Source organism: Mandrillus leucophaeus, unplaced genomic scaffold, assembly GCF_000951045.1.
Source record: "Mandrillus leucophaeus isolate KB7577 unplaced genomic scaffold, Mleu.le_1.0 Scaffold841, whole genome shotgun sequence".
Classification (NCBI taxonomy): Eukaryota; Metazoa; Chordata; class Mammalia; order Primates; family Cercopithecidae; genus Mandrillus; species Mandrillus leucophaeus.
The window spans coordinates 1,322,207-1,341,344 of record NW_012109153.1 but is presented as its reverse complement, the minus strand read 5'-3'; the positions used below and the strand labels follow the sequence as shown (position 1 = coordinate 1,341,344).

Sequence of the window (19,138 nt, the reverse complement as noted above, 5' to 3'; positions counted from 1 at the left end):
AAGCAACCTTGTTTTACAATGAACTCAAAATCTAAATGAAAGCCTAATTGTTAATTTGTGGGTTTTTTTTTTTTTTCCTTTCTAATACAAGTTTGATCTCCTTTACGGGTCCTCAATGCTGCAACATTTTCTCTAATGTTAAATTTGCATAAAGAAATCTCTCTTCATGTCTATTTATGTAAGGACTTGGGAGGAGTCTTATTTTTCCAAATAAACAGAGGACTGTCCTAGGAATAAGATAGGACATTCAAGCTTTATCTCCTTCCTTCCTCCAGTAAGTTAAAGACTCAGAGAACTAATTTAGGATTAAGTATTATCTCTCAAGACAAGATAAAATTTAGTATTAGAACTCAAGAGAGATCATAAGGATAATAATTTGACTAATCTTTCTTTATTCCCACCTCTTAGAACAGGTCCAGGCTCATAATGAGTGTTCGGTATACATTTATTAAGTGAATAAATAAAAGTTGGAATTGCTTAGTTTCTGCAAATGTCTAGACAATGTGAAGATCTGTCAAATACAGCTAAATATAAAGTAGACATCTATATATATATACACACACACTCACATATATAAAATATATGTTTGTAAAGTAACAGTAACCATAATGAGGAATAGAAACCACTAAGTATTATAAACATAAGGATAGGAACTATGTCTTAGTAATTATTTCTATTCCCTACAGTGACTTCCAACAAATACTACATATTAGAAAATTCATTATTTGAGGTTTGCCTAATTTTGTTTACTGCGGAATTCCTAATGCCTAGAACAAGCATATATTGGGCACCAGTGGAATGCCAGGTACATGTCTAAGAACAAGAATATAAAATTGAGTAAAATATGGTCTCTGAGAGCAAGAGGCCCACTATCGAGTGGAGAAGTTAAATAAGAAAAAGAAAAAGATGATTACAATATAGCATAATGGTGCTTTTGACAAAGATAAGCGCAGAATTCTCAGGAATTCAGAGGAAAGAGCCCTAACTCAGATGAGGAAGTGCAAGAATAGAGAAGCATGGCATGGAAGAGTCATAGGAGGCAATCTCTGTATATTTCCTGAGTATTAAAAAAAAAAAAAAAAAGTTACATTTTTAAGCCTTCAACTATAAACCATGAGAAAAACATTTTTACTGTATGTTAAGTAAATAGGAAAGTCAACTAATCCTGGGATCCTAAACACTGGGGCTTTAAACAGTTTTACAGATTCAATTTCACTTCAGCATCTGTCATTTAGATTGTACTAAAATTACTTACGCAATATCTCAAACACTGTGGTAGGTTACTATAATCCTGTTGGAAATTCAGATACAAGTAAGGCAAAACTATCATAATTCGGCAAATTGAGCTGTACAGGGCATATGATTTCAAAAAAGGAAACATACACGGTACACTGACATATCAGGTGTAGGTTTTACAAAGGATAGGTGGGATTTAGCCCCCCAAAATGACATTTTAATGGAGAAAGCAGTTTGAATAAAGCTGTGACATAGGGAGGTATGAGGCATTTTGGAGGGGCAATACGAATCTTATTAGGGGTTGTATGACACCATATGTAATACATCTGGAAACGTTAAGTGATGAACAGAGAGCTAAGGAGCATGAAATTTATTTCACAGGCAAAAAAGATATTGCAGGTTTAATAGCAGGGAAGCTTCATAATGAAAGAGTATTTTAGGAAAAGTAATCTGGGGGCATTTTTTAGGGTGGACTAGAAGAAAAGACTAGGGATGCAGAAAGCAGTTAGGAGATTCTGACAATAGTTTAGGTGTAACGTACTAAGGGAGGAGAAATAGGAAAAGGAGGACAGGATTGCCAAAGGATGGTCAAGGATAGGAACCAAAGAAGATAAAGCTTCCAAACCTGAGTAACAGGACACTAGGAACTCAAAACGGTGAGAGGGGAGACAGATTTTGGCATGGAATTCTATAATGAGAGGTAACAGATATTATTGGGTCATTAAAAAACACAGAAAACTAATACTAGATAAGAATAACATATATCACCATAGCATCTTAAAGTTTAAAAACTAATTTCATATAAAAATAAACACTACATGAAGACAATGACAAAACATTTTTTATTACTGAATTTCCTAATGTTAAAGTTAAAGGATATGGAGTTAGTAGAATATTTAAGAAGTTTCATTTTTCATTTGCTTAATAAAACTGAGTTAAGAGTAAACTAACGAAATAAGATTTCAGGGTGCTTCATTTCCAATATTAGCATTCATTTTTTCACTTAATTATCTTTATAAAATATAATTACTATATTTTATGTTTTTGAGATAGTGTCTCGCTCTGTTGCCCAGGCTAGAGTGCAGCAGTGAAACACCAGCTCACTGCAACCTCCGCCTCCCAGATTCAAGCAATTTTCCTGCCTCAGCCTCCTGAGTAGCTGGGATGATAGTCATCCGCTACCATGCCAAGCTAATTTTTTTTGTATTTTTAGTAGAGACTGGGTTTCACCATGTTCGTCAGGCCGGTCTCCAACTCCTGACCTTAAGTGATCCACCAACCTCTGCCTCCCAAAGGGCTAGGATTATAGGTGTGAGCCACCACACCCAGCCATATATAATTACTGTGTTTTTTACAGTATAAAATACAAATATTGTTTATCTGATGAAAAACTGAAAAGCAAAAATGTACCTTTAGGACATACATAAGGAAGGTAATCGCTACACAGAGAAAAGAGAAGCAGTTTAAAGGGCATTGTCTTAGGCTGCCATAAGCAAATGTCATTTTAATAAATTCTTAGATAATGTTTCTCAGGGAAAAAAAAAAGTTTCTGAACTTCTAGTATCCTAAGGGTTGCCAACATGTTTGAAATGCCACTTCATCACTTTTTAATAGAGCTTAATAATTTGTACATACCACCTATATTTAATATTTAGATGTACCTTATGACTTGTACAACACATTTCTTAAGAGATGATATTGGCGGAACAGTAGCTGTGTTTCTCAATGCCAGTAAAACAGGATGTTGTCCAAGATCTGAAACATATGGTGAAGCTGGAAGAAATCGCCCAATATACTGCTCAACAACATTCCCTAGCAATTGATTCAAATAGGCACTCGGATTTTGAGATTGACAACACACGATACAGATGCCCTACGAGGAAAAAAAGTAAGAAATACTAAGAGGTAAAGTTTCAAAGAACAAACTACATTTAGAAACTCACTAATGAAGTCCCCAGCATTAACATTCACGTGAGAATATAACAATCAAAAAGGATACCTCACGTAATCAACAGATAATGTACATACGAATTACAAGGAGTTAAGCCTGGGCAACACATATGATATGGTATCTAACTAAACATGTATGTCTTTGAGGCATGGACAAAGGAAGCAGGGGAGAAGTGTAGGAAGACAAAGGCAGATTCTTTTCCTCTAATCTCAGAACACTTGAACATTTTGCTCATCAACTACATTTATATGTACTTAAAAAGTTATAAAACATCTTTAGGTCATTTTTTTCCAGATACTGGTTATTTTGTCTAAGACTATACAATTTTTGCTAAAAGTCTTCCATGCTAAAAATCTGAAAATTTTTTTAAAAGTAGTAACGAAGGGTAAAGAATATGGAAATTAAGACTCGGAATAACAATTTACTTAGTTTTCCTATAACAGGCACTGTGCTGTGTGCTTTACATTCACTATTTCATTTAAATTTCTCAAAGAACCATTGAGTTAGTAATACTGTATCTCCATTTTACAGCTAGGATAACTAAGGTTTAGAAAATTGAATAGTTTAATAAAGCCACACAGAACTCTTGATATCTTGTTGCATATCTGTTTATTTCTCTTCCATTTGTATAGCAGTTAACAAAATACTTTCATATATATTACAGTATTTAACACTTAAACAATTAAACCAATACCCTGAGAGAAAATGTTTTCTGCTAGTATTACTAAATATTAAATGCTACTAAATATAGATAATCATATAACCAACACAGCAATATATTATATTCTAAAAGTTAACTCTTAATTTGGTACTTGGTGACTCATAATGTGTTTTCCAAGGGAAATAATTTAAAATGTTTAAAGTCTCCATTTTAGCTGTAAACAGGTATTTACCCAATAAGAAATTCTGAAAGTTTATTTGTAATGGAAAATAGCATACAGCTATTAAAACTGTACCAAATAAACAACTGAAAAAAATCAAACAATGAACCCCCCCAATCCACCCACCACCACCAACTCTGTTTCTTGAATGGTTTAAGGAAAAGTACATTAAATTAGAAGAAAATGAAGCAATAAATGAATATTTTCTGAAAATTCCAAAGAGGAGAGCTGGGTACTATGAAGAAATTAAAGACATAGCTCCAGTTCTGCCAAACAGATAATACACCAAATTTTTAAATTTACCACTTACGAAGCTTACGAGAATTCTTATTAAAATGGACTGTTTGAGTTTAAGAGGACCACATGGAAGAAATATTCCAGACTCTCCTGCTACCCACCACTCCCCTCTAATCATCTCTCCCTCTGTGGGATTGGCGGTTCAGTCTATGGTGTGGCTGCTTCCCCTTTTTACCATTCTGTTTAGATAACACGCTAAACTTCATTTTAAATGCTATTATGAATAAAAATTAGAGGGAAAATTTAAAACTTCTCAGAAATCTTAAAACTCTGTTACGAAATACATCTTTGAAAAGAGATTGTTATGTAATCAAAATCCATTTTCCCTTTCCTCCTCAGCTTCCCTTGTTGGATCTCAAATTAAGAAGCACTTATCTTCAATATCAGACACTAATGAATAATAAAGTACATCTCCAGCCTCATCCTTTCCTGAATGGCATATGAATATTTCCAACTGCTTACCTCAAACTAAAGCTGCTCAGAAACCAATCCTTACCTTCATCCCGACATCTCCAGGATTTCCCACGTTAGTGAGTAGAACTACTATCTACGCAGATAGTCATTCTGGAATCCAGGAAGTATTTCACTTCTTTGAGTTCCTCCACAACGCTCACTTAGCAAGTACTCTTAATTACAGCTCCCAAATGTTTTTGAAATCTGCTGTTATGGGTTTTATTCCCACTGCCTTAGGTCAAAACCTTCTGACAATATGTAGATTATTACAATGAACTCCTCACCACTGCTTTCCAAAACCTCCATACCAACTATCTTGCATACTGCCACCAGAATCATCTTTCTAAAATGTAAATATCATTATGTCACTTCTACTTCTCTGCTAAAAATTCATCAGGTCCCCATGTAAATGATAAAGTCCAAACTTCTTAGGATGGAATATAAATCCCTCCATTACATGGCTCCTGCCATATCAATCTCCAGCCACAACAGAACCATTTGATCTTCCTCAGTGTGCCATATTTTCTTAAAGCTCATGCCCTTGTACATGTTGCTCCCTCTGAAATGAAAAGCCCTCCAACTCCTACCCATTTTGCTCTTTTACCTCTGATGTTCTCTATAGTGTATTCTCTTATATCTCCTCACCCCCTGTCTGACTGATAGATGAGGTCTGAAAAAAAAAAAAAAAAAAAAACTGAGCATACTACCATAAGTGTCTGTGCTCATCTACTTCCTCTCTCAACTTTAAGCTCCTCTGCTTTTTCATTTTTGTTTCCAAAGCCAAACATAAAAGCAATCTAAAATATGTTCAACAAATGTGCCACACAATCGCTTGAGATTATAATGTACAGTTTTTAAATCAGCATTTCGTAAACTATGTTTTTAAGGCAAAGTTTCCATTTTTTTTAAACTTTTAAGCAACCGCACGTACTATACCTGGAGATACAAAGGAAGACTTTTCTGAATTGCTGACAACATGGGTGCAGGCAGTTCCTTCTCCTGTTGTAATACTGTATGTGGAAGCAGTAAACAATCTATGATCCGGAATAGTAATTTTTGGGCTTTAGAGGTGGCAAAGATTTGTGCCCATGATTTCACAAGAATTCCTAACAAAGAAGAGAAGTAACAACATGTTGTTGTTATTGTCTGACCAGAACATTTTGTCATTTAATTTAAAAATTTGTATTGAAAGCCCACGGGACCAAATTAAAATAGCAAATAGGAAGAAACATATAGTAGAAGTAACAAATACTTATGTCAATTCATATATTTCACTGAAGAGATAAATTTTTCATAGAGTTCTGGGCCAAGGAAAACATACATTTTCTGAGCAACTGGCATTTAATATATACACAGGTTAAGTATTCCTAATCTGAAAATATAAAATCTGAAACACTCCAAAATCCAAAATTTTGTGAGTGCCAACATGATGATCAAAGAACTGTTCATTAGAACATTTCACATTTCACACTGTTGGATTATGGGTGCTCAACTGGTTAAGTATACTGCAAGTATTCCAAAATCCAAAAAAATCTGAACTCCAAAATACTTCCAGTCCCAAGAATTTTATACAAGGGCTATTCAATCTTTTTACACTCACTTATACAGTGGAATATATTTATACATTATGTGACTACATTCGCTGAATGTTGAAATTATTCAGATTTCCCTTTTTGTTTTCCCTCTGAGTTGCTAGGATGCTCAGATGCAAATTAACAATCCACCTTTTAAAGAATACTGTAGGATTATGCATTATGGTTTTATATGCATACTAATTTTCCCTGGGCCTCATTATGAAACTTTACATTTATTTTTTGTACCCCTATTTCTTCATATTTTAATCTTACATATAATTTTATAGGTGGCCTCAATTCAGTCTGTAGTAGAAGTACAATTAAATTTAATTGTTAAAATAGGGAAAACAGGATTAGCTATAAGCTAATCACTTAACCTCCACGAACTTCAGTTAATCTCCATGAACTTCAGTTTTTACACCTTTCAATTATTTAATATAAACAAACAAAATTTTAATTCTGAATGAAGAGAAACAGATTTCTTTGCTACTTGAAATATATTATGGCTTCCTTGGTGCTAGAAGTCTGTTAATTGCCACATCTGATGATAATAAAACTTAACAAATGAGCACCCTTTGTTTAATAAAGTAATTAACAGCAGATATATAATTCCCATTAGGATATATTATTGCTATTGAGGTCTTCTTACTGAAAAATGGATTTAAAAACAGATTAAGTGCTTATCCAAAAAGCACAGAGGCACATCTACTGCATAAACTTTTATATTTTATTCCATCTTAGAAAGCAAAAACGATAAAATTCAAAGTCATTTCCATTAAATAAAAAGTTTAAAATTTAAGCTCTGAAAGAAAAAAAAATATGCTTATGGAAGAGTAAGTTAAAGAAAAAAACTCAACCAATTATCACTTCCAAGAACAAACAGCAACATTCATCTTTTGCTATAAAAGGAAGTACAATAATCAATCATAAAGAAACATGTTCACTTAGCAAAGTTTTAAATAATGCTGGTTTGCTCCTCATTTCTTCAGTTGGTGGAAAATTTCAGTATGACAGCAATATAAGAAGAACTTATATTCTAATAACATTAATATACCCATCAGGGAAACTGCTATCATCACTGGCATATGAAATGATTCCTATTACTCTCAGTTGTCATACAGGTATGTTTCACTTTCTAGTTACACTTTTTAGTTACCCTTGGTATAGGTACCACATGGTATAGTTTAGTTACTTGCGAGATAGGGTACCATGTGGTATAGTTTAGTTGCCCGTGGTATAGGACACCAATAAGATAGTTTGATGAGGGGGTGGGGAAGGCAGTCGGAGAGACACAAAGTTCACATAACTTTTATTACAGTCTATTGTCACAACTGTTCTATTAATACTATTATTAGTTATTATTGTTAAACTCTTATTGTGCCTTATTTATGAATTAAACCTTATCATAAGTATGTATGTATAGGCAAAAACACAGCATACATAGGATTGGTACTATCTGCGATTTCAGGCATCCACTAGTGGTATTGAAACATATTCCCCATGAATAAGGGGAAACTACTGTATTTCATTTTCTGCAACGGTTAAAACACTTTGCTGAAGACTTTAAGCTTTAGGAGTTCATATAAGGTAGAGATATTTGTTTTACTGCTTGCTATCAGACGCCTACTTTTTAGGTTTCAGCAAGGAATATTTGTGTGTGTGTGTGTGCGCAAAATGGAAATATAAAAATATTTTTAAAGTAAAAAACTAGTAAAGGTTTAAATACATACAGTACCTTTGTAAAAACCTAAGGTTTTTTTTTCTTTTCTTGGCTATAAAGATATTATTTATTAACGAATAAAACTGAAAATACAAAAAAATTTAATACGATCTCCCCATTCAATGATAACCACTATACAAGCTCTTGAGTATTTACTTATTTTCTATCCTCTGTATTTTCTACCCTACGTATTTTGCCTATTTTCTACCCTACGTAACAACTGGGATCACTACAATATATATTTTTAAATCTTTATAGTTAGAAAGTAATTTTGCTCATTTAAGAACATTAAAGGCTGCATACAGTGGCTCACACCTGTAATCCCAGCACTTTGGGAGGCTGAGGCAGGCAGGCTGCTTGAACTCATGAGTTCAAGACCAGCCTTGGCAACATAGTGGGACCCTGTCTGTAGTAAAAATACAAAAATTAGCCAGGCATGGTGGTGCACATCTGCAGTCCCAGCTACTCGGGAGACTGAGGCACGAGAATTGCTTGAACTCAGAGGCAGAGGTTGCGGTGAGCTGAGATCACACCACTGCACTCCAGCCTGGGTGACAGAGGGAGACTCTGTCTCAAACACAACAACAACAAAGAAAAACAAAAAAGAACATTAAAAAACACATTATGTACTATTGCTAGGTTAATAAAGTTATTAAATTCCAGAAATATTTATATAGTATACATACACTATCTCCTACTTTGGAGCTCTTTAATATATCTCTTACTCTCAATCCAGCGCCTGATACATAATAAGTGTTCTTTTTTGTTCAAAATACATGATGATGGGAATAAAAAATTCAAAAGATACGGCTACTACAAGTTTGAAATTTGGTGGAGGCATGTTAAGTACACAAGTAATAGTAACAAATGGCAAACTATAAATAATATCATGTCATAAGAAAAGGACAGATGAAGTACGAGAGAGATGATCAAGTCTACTTGGGAATGTGGGAAAAGTGGGGAAATCTGCGCTTGGCACCGAAGGGTCATGACTTGAATTTCAATTACAAAGCAAAATGGGGAAGAATGGCCAAAGAGGCAGGGATGATTGAAAGCCTTATACATGGAAACAGAAAAACTATGAGATATGAAGAATGAGAAAAACCAAACAAAATTTACAGAGGAGAGAAGTTGATGGATCCACCCTGCCTTTTCAGAAATAACTGAGCTACAATTAAGATCACAGATGCCTTCTCCTTAATATGAGGGGTGATTTCATCAACAGTTGTGTGCCTTTCACTAGCAGTCTTGCAACCTCGTAAGTGAACAGGAGAGGTGTCCCCAGTTAGGAACTGTCAAGGTAAATAAAGTACAATGTTTCAGTGGGTAACTCCTTCCCTCAAATGGTTATGCTATCCCAATCCCAACATTTTAAAACACCTTGGAGTTCTCCCAAGTTTATACTTTGCTCTTTCTGTTTTATTCTAAACCTTTAACAAGAAGAAATCTTTAAGTTACCTATCCTAATTTCTAACAAATAAATGGGCAACATTGTAGCAATATACTCTTCCTAGTCTTTGAAACCTAGACAAAAAGAAAGAATACAGATCTGCCATTTAGTCAAAAATCAACAAGGCAGCAAAGCAAAGTCCTCAATTTTTCCTAAGTAGAATTTTGTCCCACGTCTATATCAGATATTTAGCTTGGCAAAAATCTAAATCTAGAAACAGAAAACTTTTGTAGACACTAATAAATTATAAGCATGAATGACAATATACTTATTAATTTGTATTTTACTATTAAACTTATAAATTCTCACATTTTTCTCTAAAATTAAGATGCCTGAATTGCTATAGCTTTTACTATAATTTACATTTTCTATATTTACACATTTTCGCATTCGCCTTTATCTTTTACAACAAAGATAAAAGGTTTCAGACAGCCCGAATCAGGCTTATTCATACATTCATAAGATTAAAGGGAACAGATAAAAGGTTTGACCACAGAGAAATAAAGGAAAAAAAAAACCAAAAAACTTAAATTCTATATAAAAGTTTCTAAGGAAATCTTTCTCATTTACCTTTATCCAATTCCTAGTTTTGGTTAGCATCACAGTTTTAGTAAACAAAGATACATTAATTACTGACTTCCTAAAGAAAGATAAACTCCATTGTTATAGAACAGGCATAGAAAAAGATTTCTTTTTGAAAAGAGAAGAGTATTGTGAGAAACAAGATTTGAAGCATAAATATTTTTAGTACTGTATTAAATCCTATCTCCTTCATACAGAGCAGACCATAGAAATAGATGTAAGTGATAGTTTTCTGATGTTTTTAATTCTAACAATAGATCAGCATTTTTTTTAAAAAAGATCCATTCTAGTTATTCAGGTATTGAAATGTGACTCATGACAGACTACTGAAAGCAACTGGTGCTAGCATATTTTCTGTATTGATCATAATTTTAATATTAAAACAATCAAAAGTGTTGAAAAGAGATAGAGCAAGACAGAGATTTGAAGGCCAGCATGAATTATTTTAAGCAAAATCACTGTATTTCAGATTACTCTTATGATTGTACGGAGAGTAGTGATTTAGCCAATATATACCTATCCATCATGATAGTATAGGCCCAACCTAAGGAAATGTTACTAGCAAAATAATGTCAGGAATACATACCCATCATTCCATAAGTCAGCTGCAGCCCTGCACTGAAAACTTTTTTTCCCAAATAAGGCTTAATATATTTTAATACTTCACCAAGGTATTCCAAGGACTTTGTGACCATGGCAGATTTATCAGAAAGTATCTGGAGATTCCCGTAAGTTATACCAACAGCCTATAAAGAAAAATATCATTTAACTTTCCAAGTTTTATACCATAAAGATTTGGAACATAAATATAATTTTTCTCTCTTTTTCTACACACGCACCCATAGCCCTTTACATTGAAGCCTTCATTTGTAACCTTCCAATAAAGATTCATAGCAATTAAAATACAAGTAAAAAGAATTAAGTCTTGTCTTTTATTATTAAAATAAAGGTTAAAGGAAGAATTTTTAAAAACTCACCAATAACTACTTATAGAAGGGCCACTTAGCAAAATATCAGTGAAAAAAATGTGAAACTTATGTACACATATCTTGTAACTAAATCACATCACGATTTCCAAACAGGTTGGCTCACCATACTTCCCAGTAGATTACCAGGAATTCAAAATCCCTAAATTCCCCTACAAGGAAGACCTATAAGTAATGCCAAATATTTACAAGCAAAACCTCTAAAAAGTTCAGCTTTACGATATGAATTCACTTTTCTTCCTAGAATTTTATGAGCCATCTGATGCCAGCTTAACTTCTCAGAAAAAAAAAAAAAAGGATGGGCAGAGAAGGTAGAGATGGCAAAATGGAGAGTGGTAGAGAGAAATGTGAAGTGAATCAGTAACAGAAAAACAGAGACATGAGAAGAAGAGGAAAGGAAATAAATGAGAGAATAAATTGAGGAAAGGTGATAACAAGCAAGGGGTGAAAGGTCACAAAAGAATCAAGAGAAGACTGGCTAAGAGATGGGTTAGAAAGTTTAAGGAAAGTGGCCGGGTGCGGTGGCTAACGCCTGTAATCCCAGCAGTTTGGGAGGCCGAGGCGGGCAGATCACGAGGTCAGGAGATCGAGACCATCCTGGCCAACATGGTGAAACACCGTCTCTAGTAAAAATACAAAAATTAGCTGGGATGGTGGCGTGTGCCTGTAGTCACAGTTACTCGGGAGGCTGAGGCAAAAGAATGGTTTGAACCCAGGAGGTAGAGGTTGCAGTGAGCCAAGATCGTGCCACTGTACTCCAGCCTGGAGACAGAGCAAGACTCCATCTCAAAAAAAAAAAAAAAGAAAGTTTAAGTAAAGTAGTAAAATTTTCAAACCATTTTTGAGAACTTATAATGAATTCCAATGACCCAAATTGGACCATGAATGGCACCAATACAAACAGTTCTGTGATTTCTCTTCTGCAGCACTCAGCATGTAAGACAAAGTAGAGATAGGTGGTTGCACTGAACCAAGGTTGAGGGTTTGTAGGTGTGACCAAAAGAAAAAACATCCAAGATTGTGAGAATGTTGGTAAGAGTAGTGGAAGTAAGGCCCCAAGGGGTCTAATTACGGTGAAGAGGGAAGGAAATGAGGCCTTGGGAGAATGTTGTACTAGGATAACAGGGAGGGGAAGGTTACAATGTGGTCATTCATGAGTCGGAAGGACAGGTGATGGTAGCCAATGAGTTTTCAGATGCTCCAAGGATTCCACTGCTCAGGGTTTAGTCACAGAAGTGGGTAGAGGAAGTAGGGCAGAAGTGAAAGACTACTTCTTTCACTGAAAGACTGAAACAGTACTACAGAAGCTTTGAAATGAAAGCTTAATGGAAGTTATCCATGGTGACATTAAAGTTGGACATATTGACAACAAAACGTGAAATAAAAAAAGACAAGAAACTCAGTGAACGTAAATGAGTGACTGTGAGATCAGTAGACAAGAACAAGAGATACACATGACTAATCCCTTTCCTCTCTATTTAGCTGTCTGCCCTTTGTTTTCTACACTTCCTTCCCTTGACTAGATGTTTGCAAACTCTTTGGTCTCAGTTCCCTCTTGCACACTTAAAAATTGAGGATCTTGAAGGGCTTTTCATTATTTGGGTTATATCTATCGATATTTATGATACTATAAAATTTTATTCACTAATTCATTGAAAAATAATAATGAACATTACATATAAGTAACATATTTTAGTAAAAGACTATTTTCCAGACAAAAAACAAATTTAGTGAGAAAAGTAGTATTTTTTGACATTTTTACAAATCTCTCTTATGTCTGACTTAATAAAAGAGCTCGATTCTCGTATCTGCTTCTGCATGATTTATTGTGGTATGCTGCAGATGAAGAAAATACAGCTTCAAAAAGGTATGTGGCTGAAGAATAAGAAATATTTTGAAAGATTTTTCACATAACCATGAGAATTCCTCTTTGCTATTATACCAAAACTTGACAAGTGGTATTTCCTACAGATTAGTTGCAACTAAACCATGGAGTCTGAAACCATGTCAATGAACATTTTATACTCTGTTAAATTAAAAGCCATTGGTCAATCTTGTATTTTGAGTGAATCTTTTACATTCATGAATGCTTTTTAAAGCCTGTATTCGTCATTTGGAAAATTGTGGTTCACTGAGTTACACAGCTTCCCAATGTTGACACACTTCATTATTTATATCAGGAAAAAAAATCACACCTGTTAATACCACCACCATTCTCATCACAAAATAAGTATCGGAAAGCTCTCAAGATCACGATGGCAAATACAAGTTTCTCAAAATTCTAATCTCCTTGAAAGCCTGAATTATATTATTAGCAACAAATACTGTCAGTTGCTTGCTTTGAAGTGATAGGCTCACTTCATTCATTTTTTGAGAAAATGTCTGCCAAATAGCCAAGTCTGAATAACCATACTTTGTCAGTTGTTCTTTTAAGATAAAAGCAGTCAGTTCAGCTTGCAACTCAAATAATCACACAAGTGCTTTTCATTTAGACAACCACATTGCTTTGGTATGCAGCAAAAGTGCTTTAAGTGCACTTTGCATTGTCATTCACAGAATACTGAAAGTACATGTACTCAAGAGTCAAAACGTAATAAAATAAATAATTTTACTGCTTCATTAAAGATATTCTTAAGTGAAACTGGCTTTTTCTTCTGTAAATGCATGGCAGTATAAACTATAATGAATACAAGGATAATCTTGGGCCACAGTGTTGATTCATGTAAAATATTTTACACTATTTGTGCAAATATTAATACAGTTTTGAGCAGGTGGTATCAGTAATTCCCAAGGGTCTCTGGACTACACTTTTGAATACCAGTGCCTTAGACTTCTCAATATTTCTCTATGCTTAGGTTTAACCTCCCTAGCCTAAAAAACATGCATTTCTCAGTACCTTGATAATAATAACTTAGATGTCATACTATCATGTCTGTACAGAAAAGAGTTAATATAGCAGACCCAAGACTGCCACTCTTAAAATGTCCTGCTTGCAAGGTTGGGTCTTGGCTGGTATTTGGGGTCTTAGATTTTGAAAAGCTTCCTACAATTCCTTGATCCTAAATTGGTCTATGCAAACAATATGGTTTATGCTGAATACCTGCTTTCCTTCTGGAATTGGAACTCTCTAAGTATGAGGCAAAGAGGGCATACGTGACCAGTCGCCAATAATAACCATGGGCACTGAGTCGCTAAAGAACTTCCCTGGCAGATAGTATTTCACATGTCTTGTCACAATTCCTTGCTGGAAGAATTAAGCATATCCTGTGTAATTTCACTGGGAAAAGAATCTTGGAAGCTATGCCTGGTTTCTTCAGACTTTTCCTCATGCATCTTTTCCTTTTGCTGATTATGCTTTGTATCCCTCTGTTAATAAGTCATAGCTGTGAATACAACTGTATGCTAAGTCCTGTGAATCACAGAACCTAGGAATAATCTTGGGGAGACCTGATACAACTTAAAAATGAGTAAATTTAAAACTGAATTCCTCACCTACTTCTCTTTCACCCTAAATCATGATGTTCCTATTTCTCCTTAAAGTATCATCACTCTTTTAGTCAAACAGAGCATTTATTTCATATCCATTCAGAAATCCCACAACCATTCAATCTTTGATTCCTTCTAAACCTCACTAGTTTTTGGCCAATAGTTCTCTGCACCCTTAATTTACACTATTGTTACTTATTTTCATTAAAAAAATTATTTAACCAAATCATATCTACTTAAAAACTTATAAAGCCTTCACACTCTTCACAGGATAAAATCCAAACTTATTATACCAAAATGCTTTAAATTCTTTACCTACTGATTGATCTGTCAACCAACTGGCATTTAGCATATAATACCTTGTGTTACTATTTTAGTCTTTGTGTATGTCTTGTATACACAGAGAAGTAAAGGCTATCTGAGATAAAGAACTACTTCTTTTGGTTTTTCAAATCCCTACGAAGTTCTAGCATAATACTATCTAGCATTCAGCAAAAAACCTCATTTTTTTTAGTGGTGAAAGAACAATTAATTTGGGCTAGATGAAAACTATCAATGAAGAACTTGATTTCTAGCTCCATTTCTGATCCATTGTAGCTCCCAGTACACCACAGGCGTTTAATTGCAGGTTCAGATCCAATCAACAACTAAATAAGGGTCCAAATGGAATGTGTATTTTACATCTGCATTTACTATTATCAAATATTTTTAGAGATTGCATGACATCTCTAATTGTCGTACAATTGTATTTTAACTTAACAGAAACCAATGGAAGAATTAACATTTATGAAAAGAGCTTATTGATTTTAATTATTTTCACTGCAGCTAATACCAACCACTCTGTGGGAAAATAAACCAACTTTTACAACTAATAGCTTACAAAAGACACTAATCCAAACACATTAACAACTTCAACTAGGTTTGTAAAACAAACACTCTCACATAGATACATTTCTGTAAAATTAATAATTAAAAATAAAATTTAGAATGGCACGGTTCATTATCGAGACAAAACAAAACAAATGAATTGGATGTTAATGCTCCAACTACACTGTCATATGAAGTAGATGGTGCTTATGCCTACACTGTACACTACAGGGTGATAAACACTAAGATGGGAGTATTATGGAATGTTTACAAGGATATTCAGTTCCCAAGCATCTGAAGAATGCGGTTGTCCAGCAACTGTGTCAATATTCCTACAATTTAGATTAGCCTTAGAGTAAAGCTTTTTTGTAGTATTCTTTAGTTTCATTATTCTTCATTAATGTAATTTTTCTGCTGTTCTTAAGTGTGAATTGTACTATACCTTAGATTCATATTTTTCTTCCTCTAGAACTTTTCAATAGCAGGCAATCAATAATATGATTTAACTTATAAGAATTCATTTTATAGAAAAACTTTAAGAACACTTAAGGTTTTTCTGAAAATTAATTGTAATTAATCTGGGCAATTATAATAATAAATGAAAAATACCTCAAAGAATCGAACGAGTGCTTTTTTAGGGTCTTCTGAGATGGATAAATATTCAACTTGGGCCTTTGAGAAAATACTCTTTACTTCTGAGAGTTTAAATAGTAACCTTGTCAGTTTGACCAACTGTTCCATGTACTCTTTTTCTGTTAAAATACAATAGTATTTGCTATATCAATTTATATAACATACTATATACATAAACACACACACAACATATATATAATGTATATATGAGAAGTAATACAGCATTCTTCACTTATGACATGCTTTCTTTTACAATTCAAATTTCCACACAAGGACTTCAAATTAAATTTCTTTCACTTATGAACATCCTTGCCTCAAAAGTTATTCATGTAACAGAAACTGATATAATAAAATATTAAAGTAAATTTGGAGGATTTTTTCAGGCCAACCTTCCTGAAATTAACAAGTGGCCATAAACAATAGCTTTGGGAAAAGGCATGCCCTACAGACAACAGAACTGCATGGGACATTTTTCAAAAAGTACAAATATCACTCAATGACTAGTTGTAAATCAGAAGAAAGGCAAAATATCTAATATAAAATGGGAGAGAATTATTCATAATTGGGTATTTTTCTTTTTAGGGTGTTCACAGTGTGATATCTGGTTATTAGCTTCAGAGTTCTACTTTTTTCGTGATCAGTTTCTTTAAAAAAATAGTTTGTCACCTGAGGAGCAAATTTCTGTTCTTGGCTTCCAAGGAAACAAGTTCTTTTATCCTTTATAGCAGAGAAGTTTGTCATATATAGTAACAGGAAAATTGAAAAAACAAAAGCAAAAACAAAGAAACAGGCTACAAAAGGAAATAAAGTTCTGCTTGTATTCACACCCAATTATGAATATTTTGTATATTTTCTATTAATTTACATAACAAATGATCTAGATAGTAAATAGCTTTCCACAGATACCTCCATCCTCCCCAAAAAACCTACACTTACTTACCAACTCCCTGTTCAAGATTTTTATCTATGAGCAAATCATCAGGCCCAGAGAGGTTTTTAACATACATTTGCAAAACACAGCGAATCCATGATCTTATGGTTAAGGCTTGAAAAGATACATAGCCTGAATGAGAAAGTGCTTCAGATAATGTGCTGTAAAAACAAATTGACAAATATTTTTAAAACAAAAACAACAATGTTTCCTGAGTATATAGATTAAGAAGTAAAGAAAAACAGTCTAATATCCCCGCAACTCCTTGGCCTCATTTATTTTTCAGACAAACACAGCAATGTAGACATGCATTGTTGAAAATAAATACTACAAATAAACCCAAAAAGATATTAGACAAATATCTTTGTTTTCATTTTTAATGTTCTAATTTTCAATTTTCCTTTTTCCACTGATGACATATGTGTAGGTTTATGTTAAGGAAGAAGACAAGAAAGAATGTGGCTACCAAGGAAAAAGCAAGGGCTTATTATAACTAGCTAGGTGAGATAATAATGAAGGAAGTGGCGAGTAGAATAAAAATCAGTGGCCATTAGAATAAGTAAACAGAGAAGTAGTCATGAATGTGTATGTTCTCTCACTATACGGAGAGTTGTTACTAAAAATTACCTTGCAAAATAGCATTTGCCAGATTTAAAAAATAATTATTTCTATGAAGACAATGGGCTGGCTAAACCTGATTTATTTATTTATTTATTTTTTTATTAGATGGAATCTCACTCTGTTGCCCAGGCTGGAGTGCAGTGGCGTGATCTTGGCTCATTGCAAGCTCTGCCTCCTGGGTTCACGCCATTCTCCTGCCTCAGTCTCCTAAGTAGCTGGGACTACAGGCACCCGCCACCATGCCCGGCTAATTTTTTGTATTTTTAGTAGAGACGGGGTTTCACCCGTGTTAGCCAGGATGGTCTCGATCTCCTGACCTTGTGATCCACCCGGCTTGGCCTTCTAAGGTGCTGGGATTACAGGCATGAGCCACTGCGCCCAGCCACTAAACCTGATTTCTAATCCATTCATTAGTCAGGGTAGAGAGGACGGGGATGGTCTTAACCTAAATATAAAATATTATGTAAAGTCCAAATTTTTTAAAATTCATACAAACTCTAAAAATGTTGTTTTGAAATACTTCGAATATAAGTTGTCATAAAAAAGTAGACAATGAAGAAGAACACAGACTGGTCATTTATAACCTTACAACGTTCCCAAAGCTATGTAACACCTCTGCATTTCAGTTACTTCAAATGTTACTAATACACTAACAATATTATTTTTTCAGTGGAAATTATTTCAAACTATTTCAGCAAGTCTTTAATACATAATATAAATGTTCATTACTATTAAAGAATTATCAAACTAGAAGTGACTGTAAAAGTAATCCAACTGACATTAACTCTCTTACTTTACAACAGAAAGCTCAACGATAAAATGTATACTTAATGATACTGCTTACTGAGCTTCCTTAGGAAAGACTTAGCTCACCAACTACATCTCTCTTCATTTCCACTGACAAAAGCCTGGATAAAAACTACATGAAGATGAGGGAAAATAAAATAAATATACAGGCCTAAGAGGACTAAGATCTCATAAACCTACGTAGGTTTATGCTAAGGAAGAAGACAGAAAAGAATATGGCTACCAAGGGAAAAGCAAGGGCTTATTATAACTAGCTAGGTGAGATAGTAATGAAGAAAGTGGCAAGTAGAATAAAAATAAAAACCCTAGAAAAAGTAAACAGAGAAGTGGTCATGAACATATGCTCTCTCAATCTACAGGCAGTTGTTACTAAAAAGAGAACTAAGACCTCTTAGGCTTGTATATTTATTTTATTTTCCCTCATCTTGATGTTCTTATTCAAATCTTCCTGATCACTCTACACTATTTCTATTGTAACTTTATTTATTGTATATTTTTTTCAAGTGACGTTCCTCAGATCTTTTGTGTAATGTGGCAGGAAATACTTATAGATAAGGAAGACATTGTTCAGGTGAAGTATCTTGTTCATGATTTCATGAGTTAAGAGTGAAATCTTTAAAAATCTAGCAGTAAAAAGGAAAGCTATCATTCAAAAACTAATAA

The 19,138-nt window shown here is 34.0% G+C and overlaps 1 protein-coding gene across 1 annotated transcript in view; it reads right to left on the bottom strand.

Moving 5' to 3' along the window:
• MMS22L (MMS22-like, DNA repair protein) overlaps positions 1 to 19,138 on the bottom strand; it is a 136,220-nt gene that overhangs the window by 16,372 nt on the left and 100,710 nt on the right. Inside the window, exons 17-21 of the mRNA XM_011968384.1 lie at positions 17,057 to 17,208; positions 16,093 to 16,235; positions 10,731 to 10,890; positions 5,755 to 5,924; positions 2,898 to 3,109 (exon numbers count right to left, since the gene is read on the bottom strand). Of these exons, the coding sequence (XP_011823774.1) occupies positions 2,898 to 3,109; positions 5,755 to 5,924; positions 10,731 to 10,890; positions 16,093 to 16,235; positions 17,057 to 17,208 (837 nt within the window). The remainder of the gene's footprint in view (positions 1 to 2,897; positions 3,110 to 5,754; positions 5,925 to 10,730; positions 10,891 to 16,092; positions 16,236 to 17,056; positions 17,209 to 19,138) is intronic.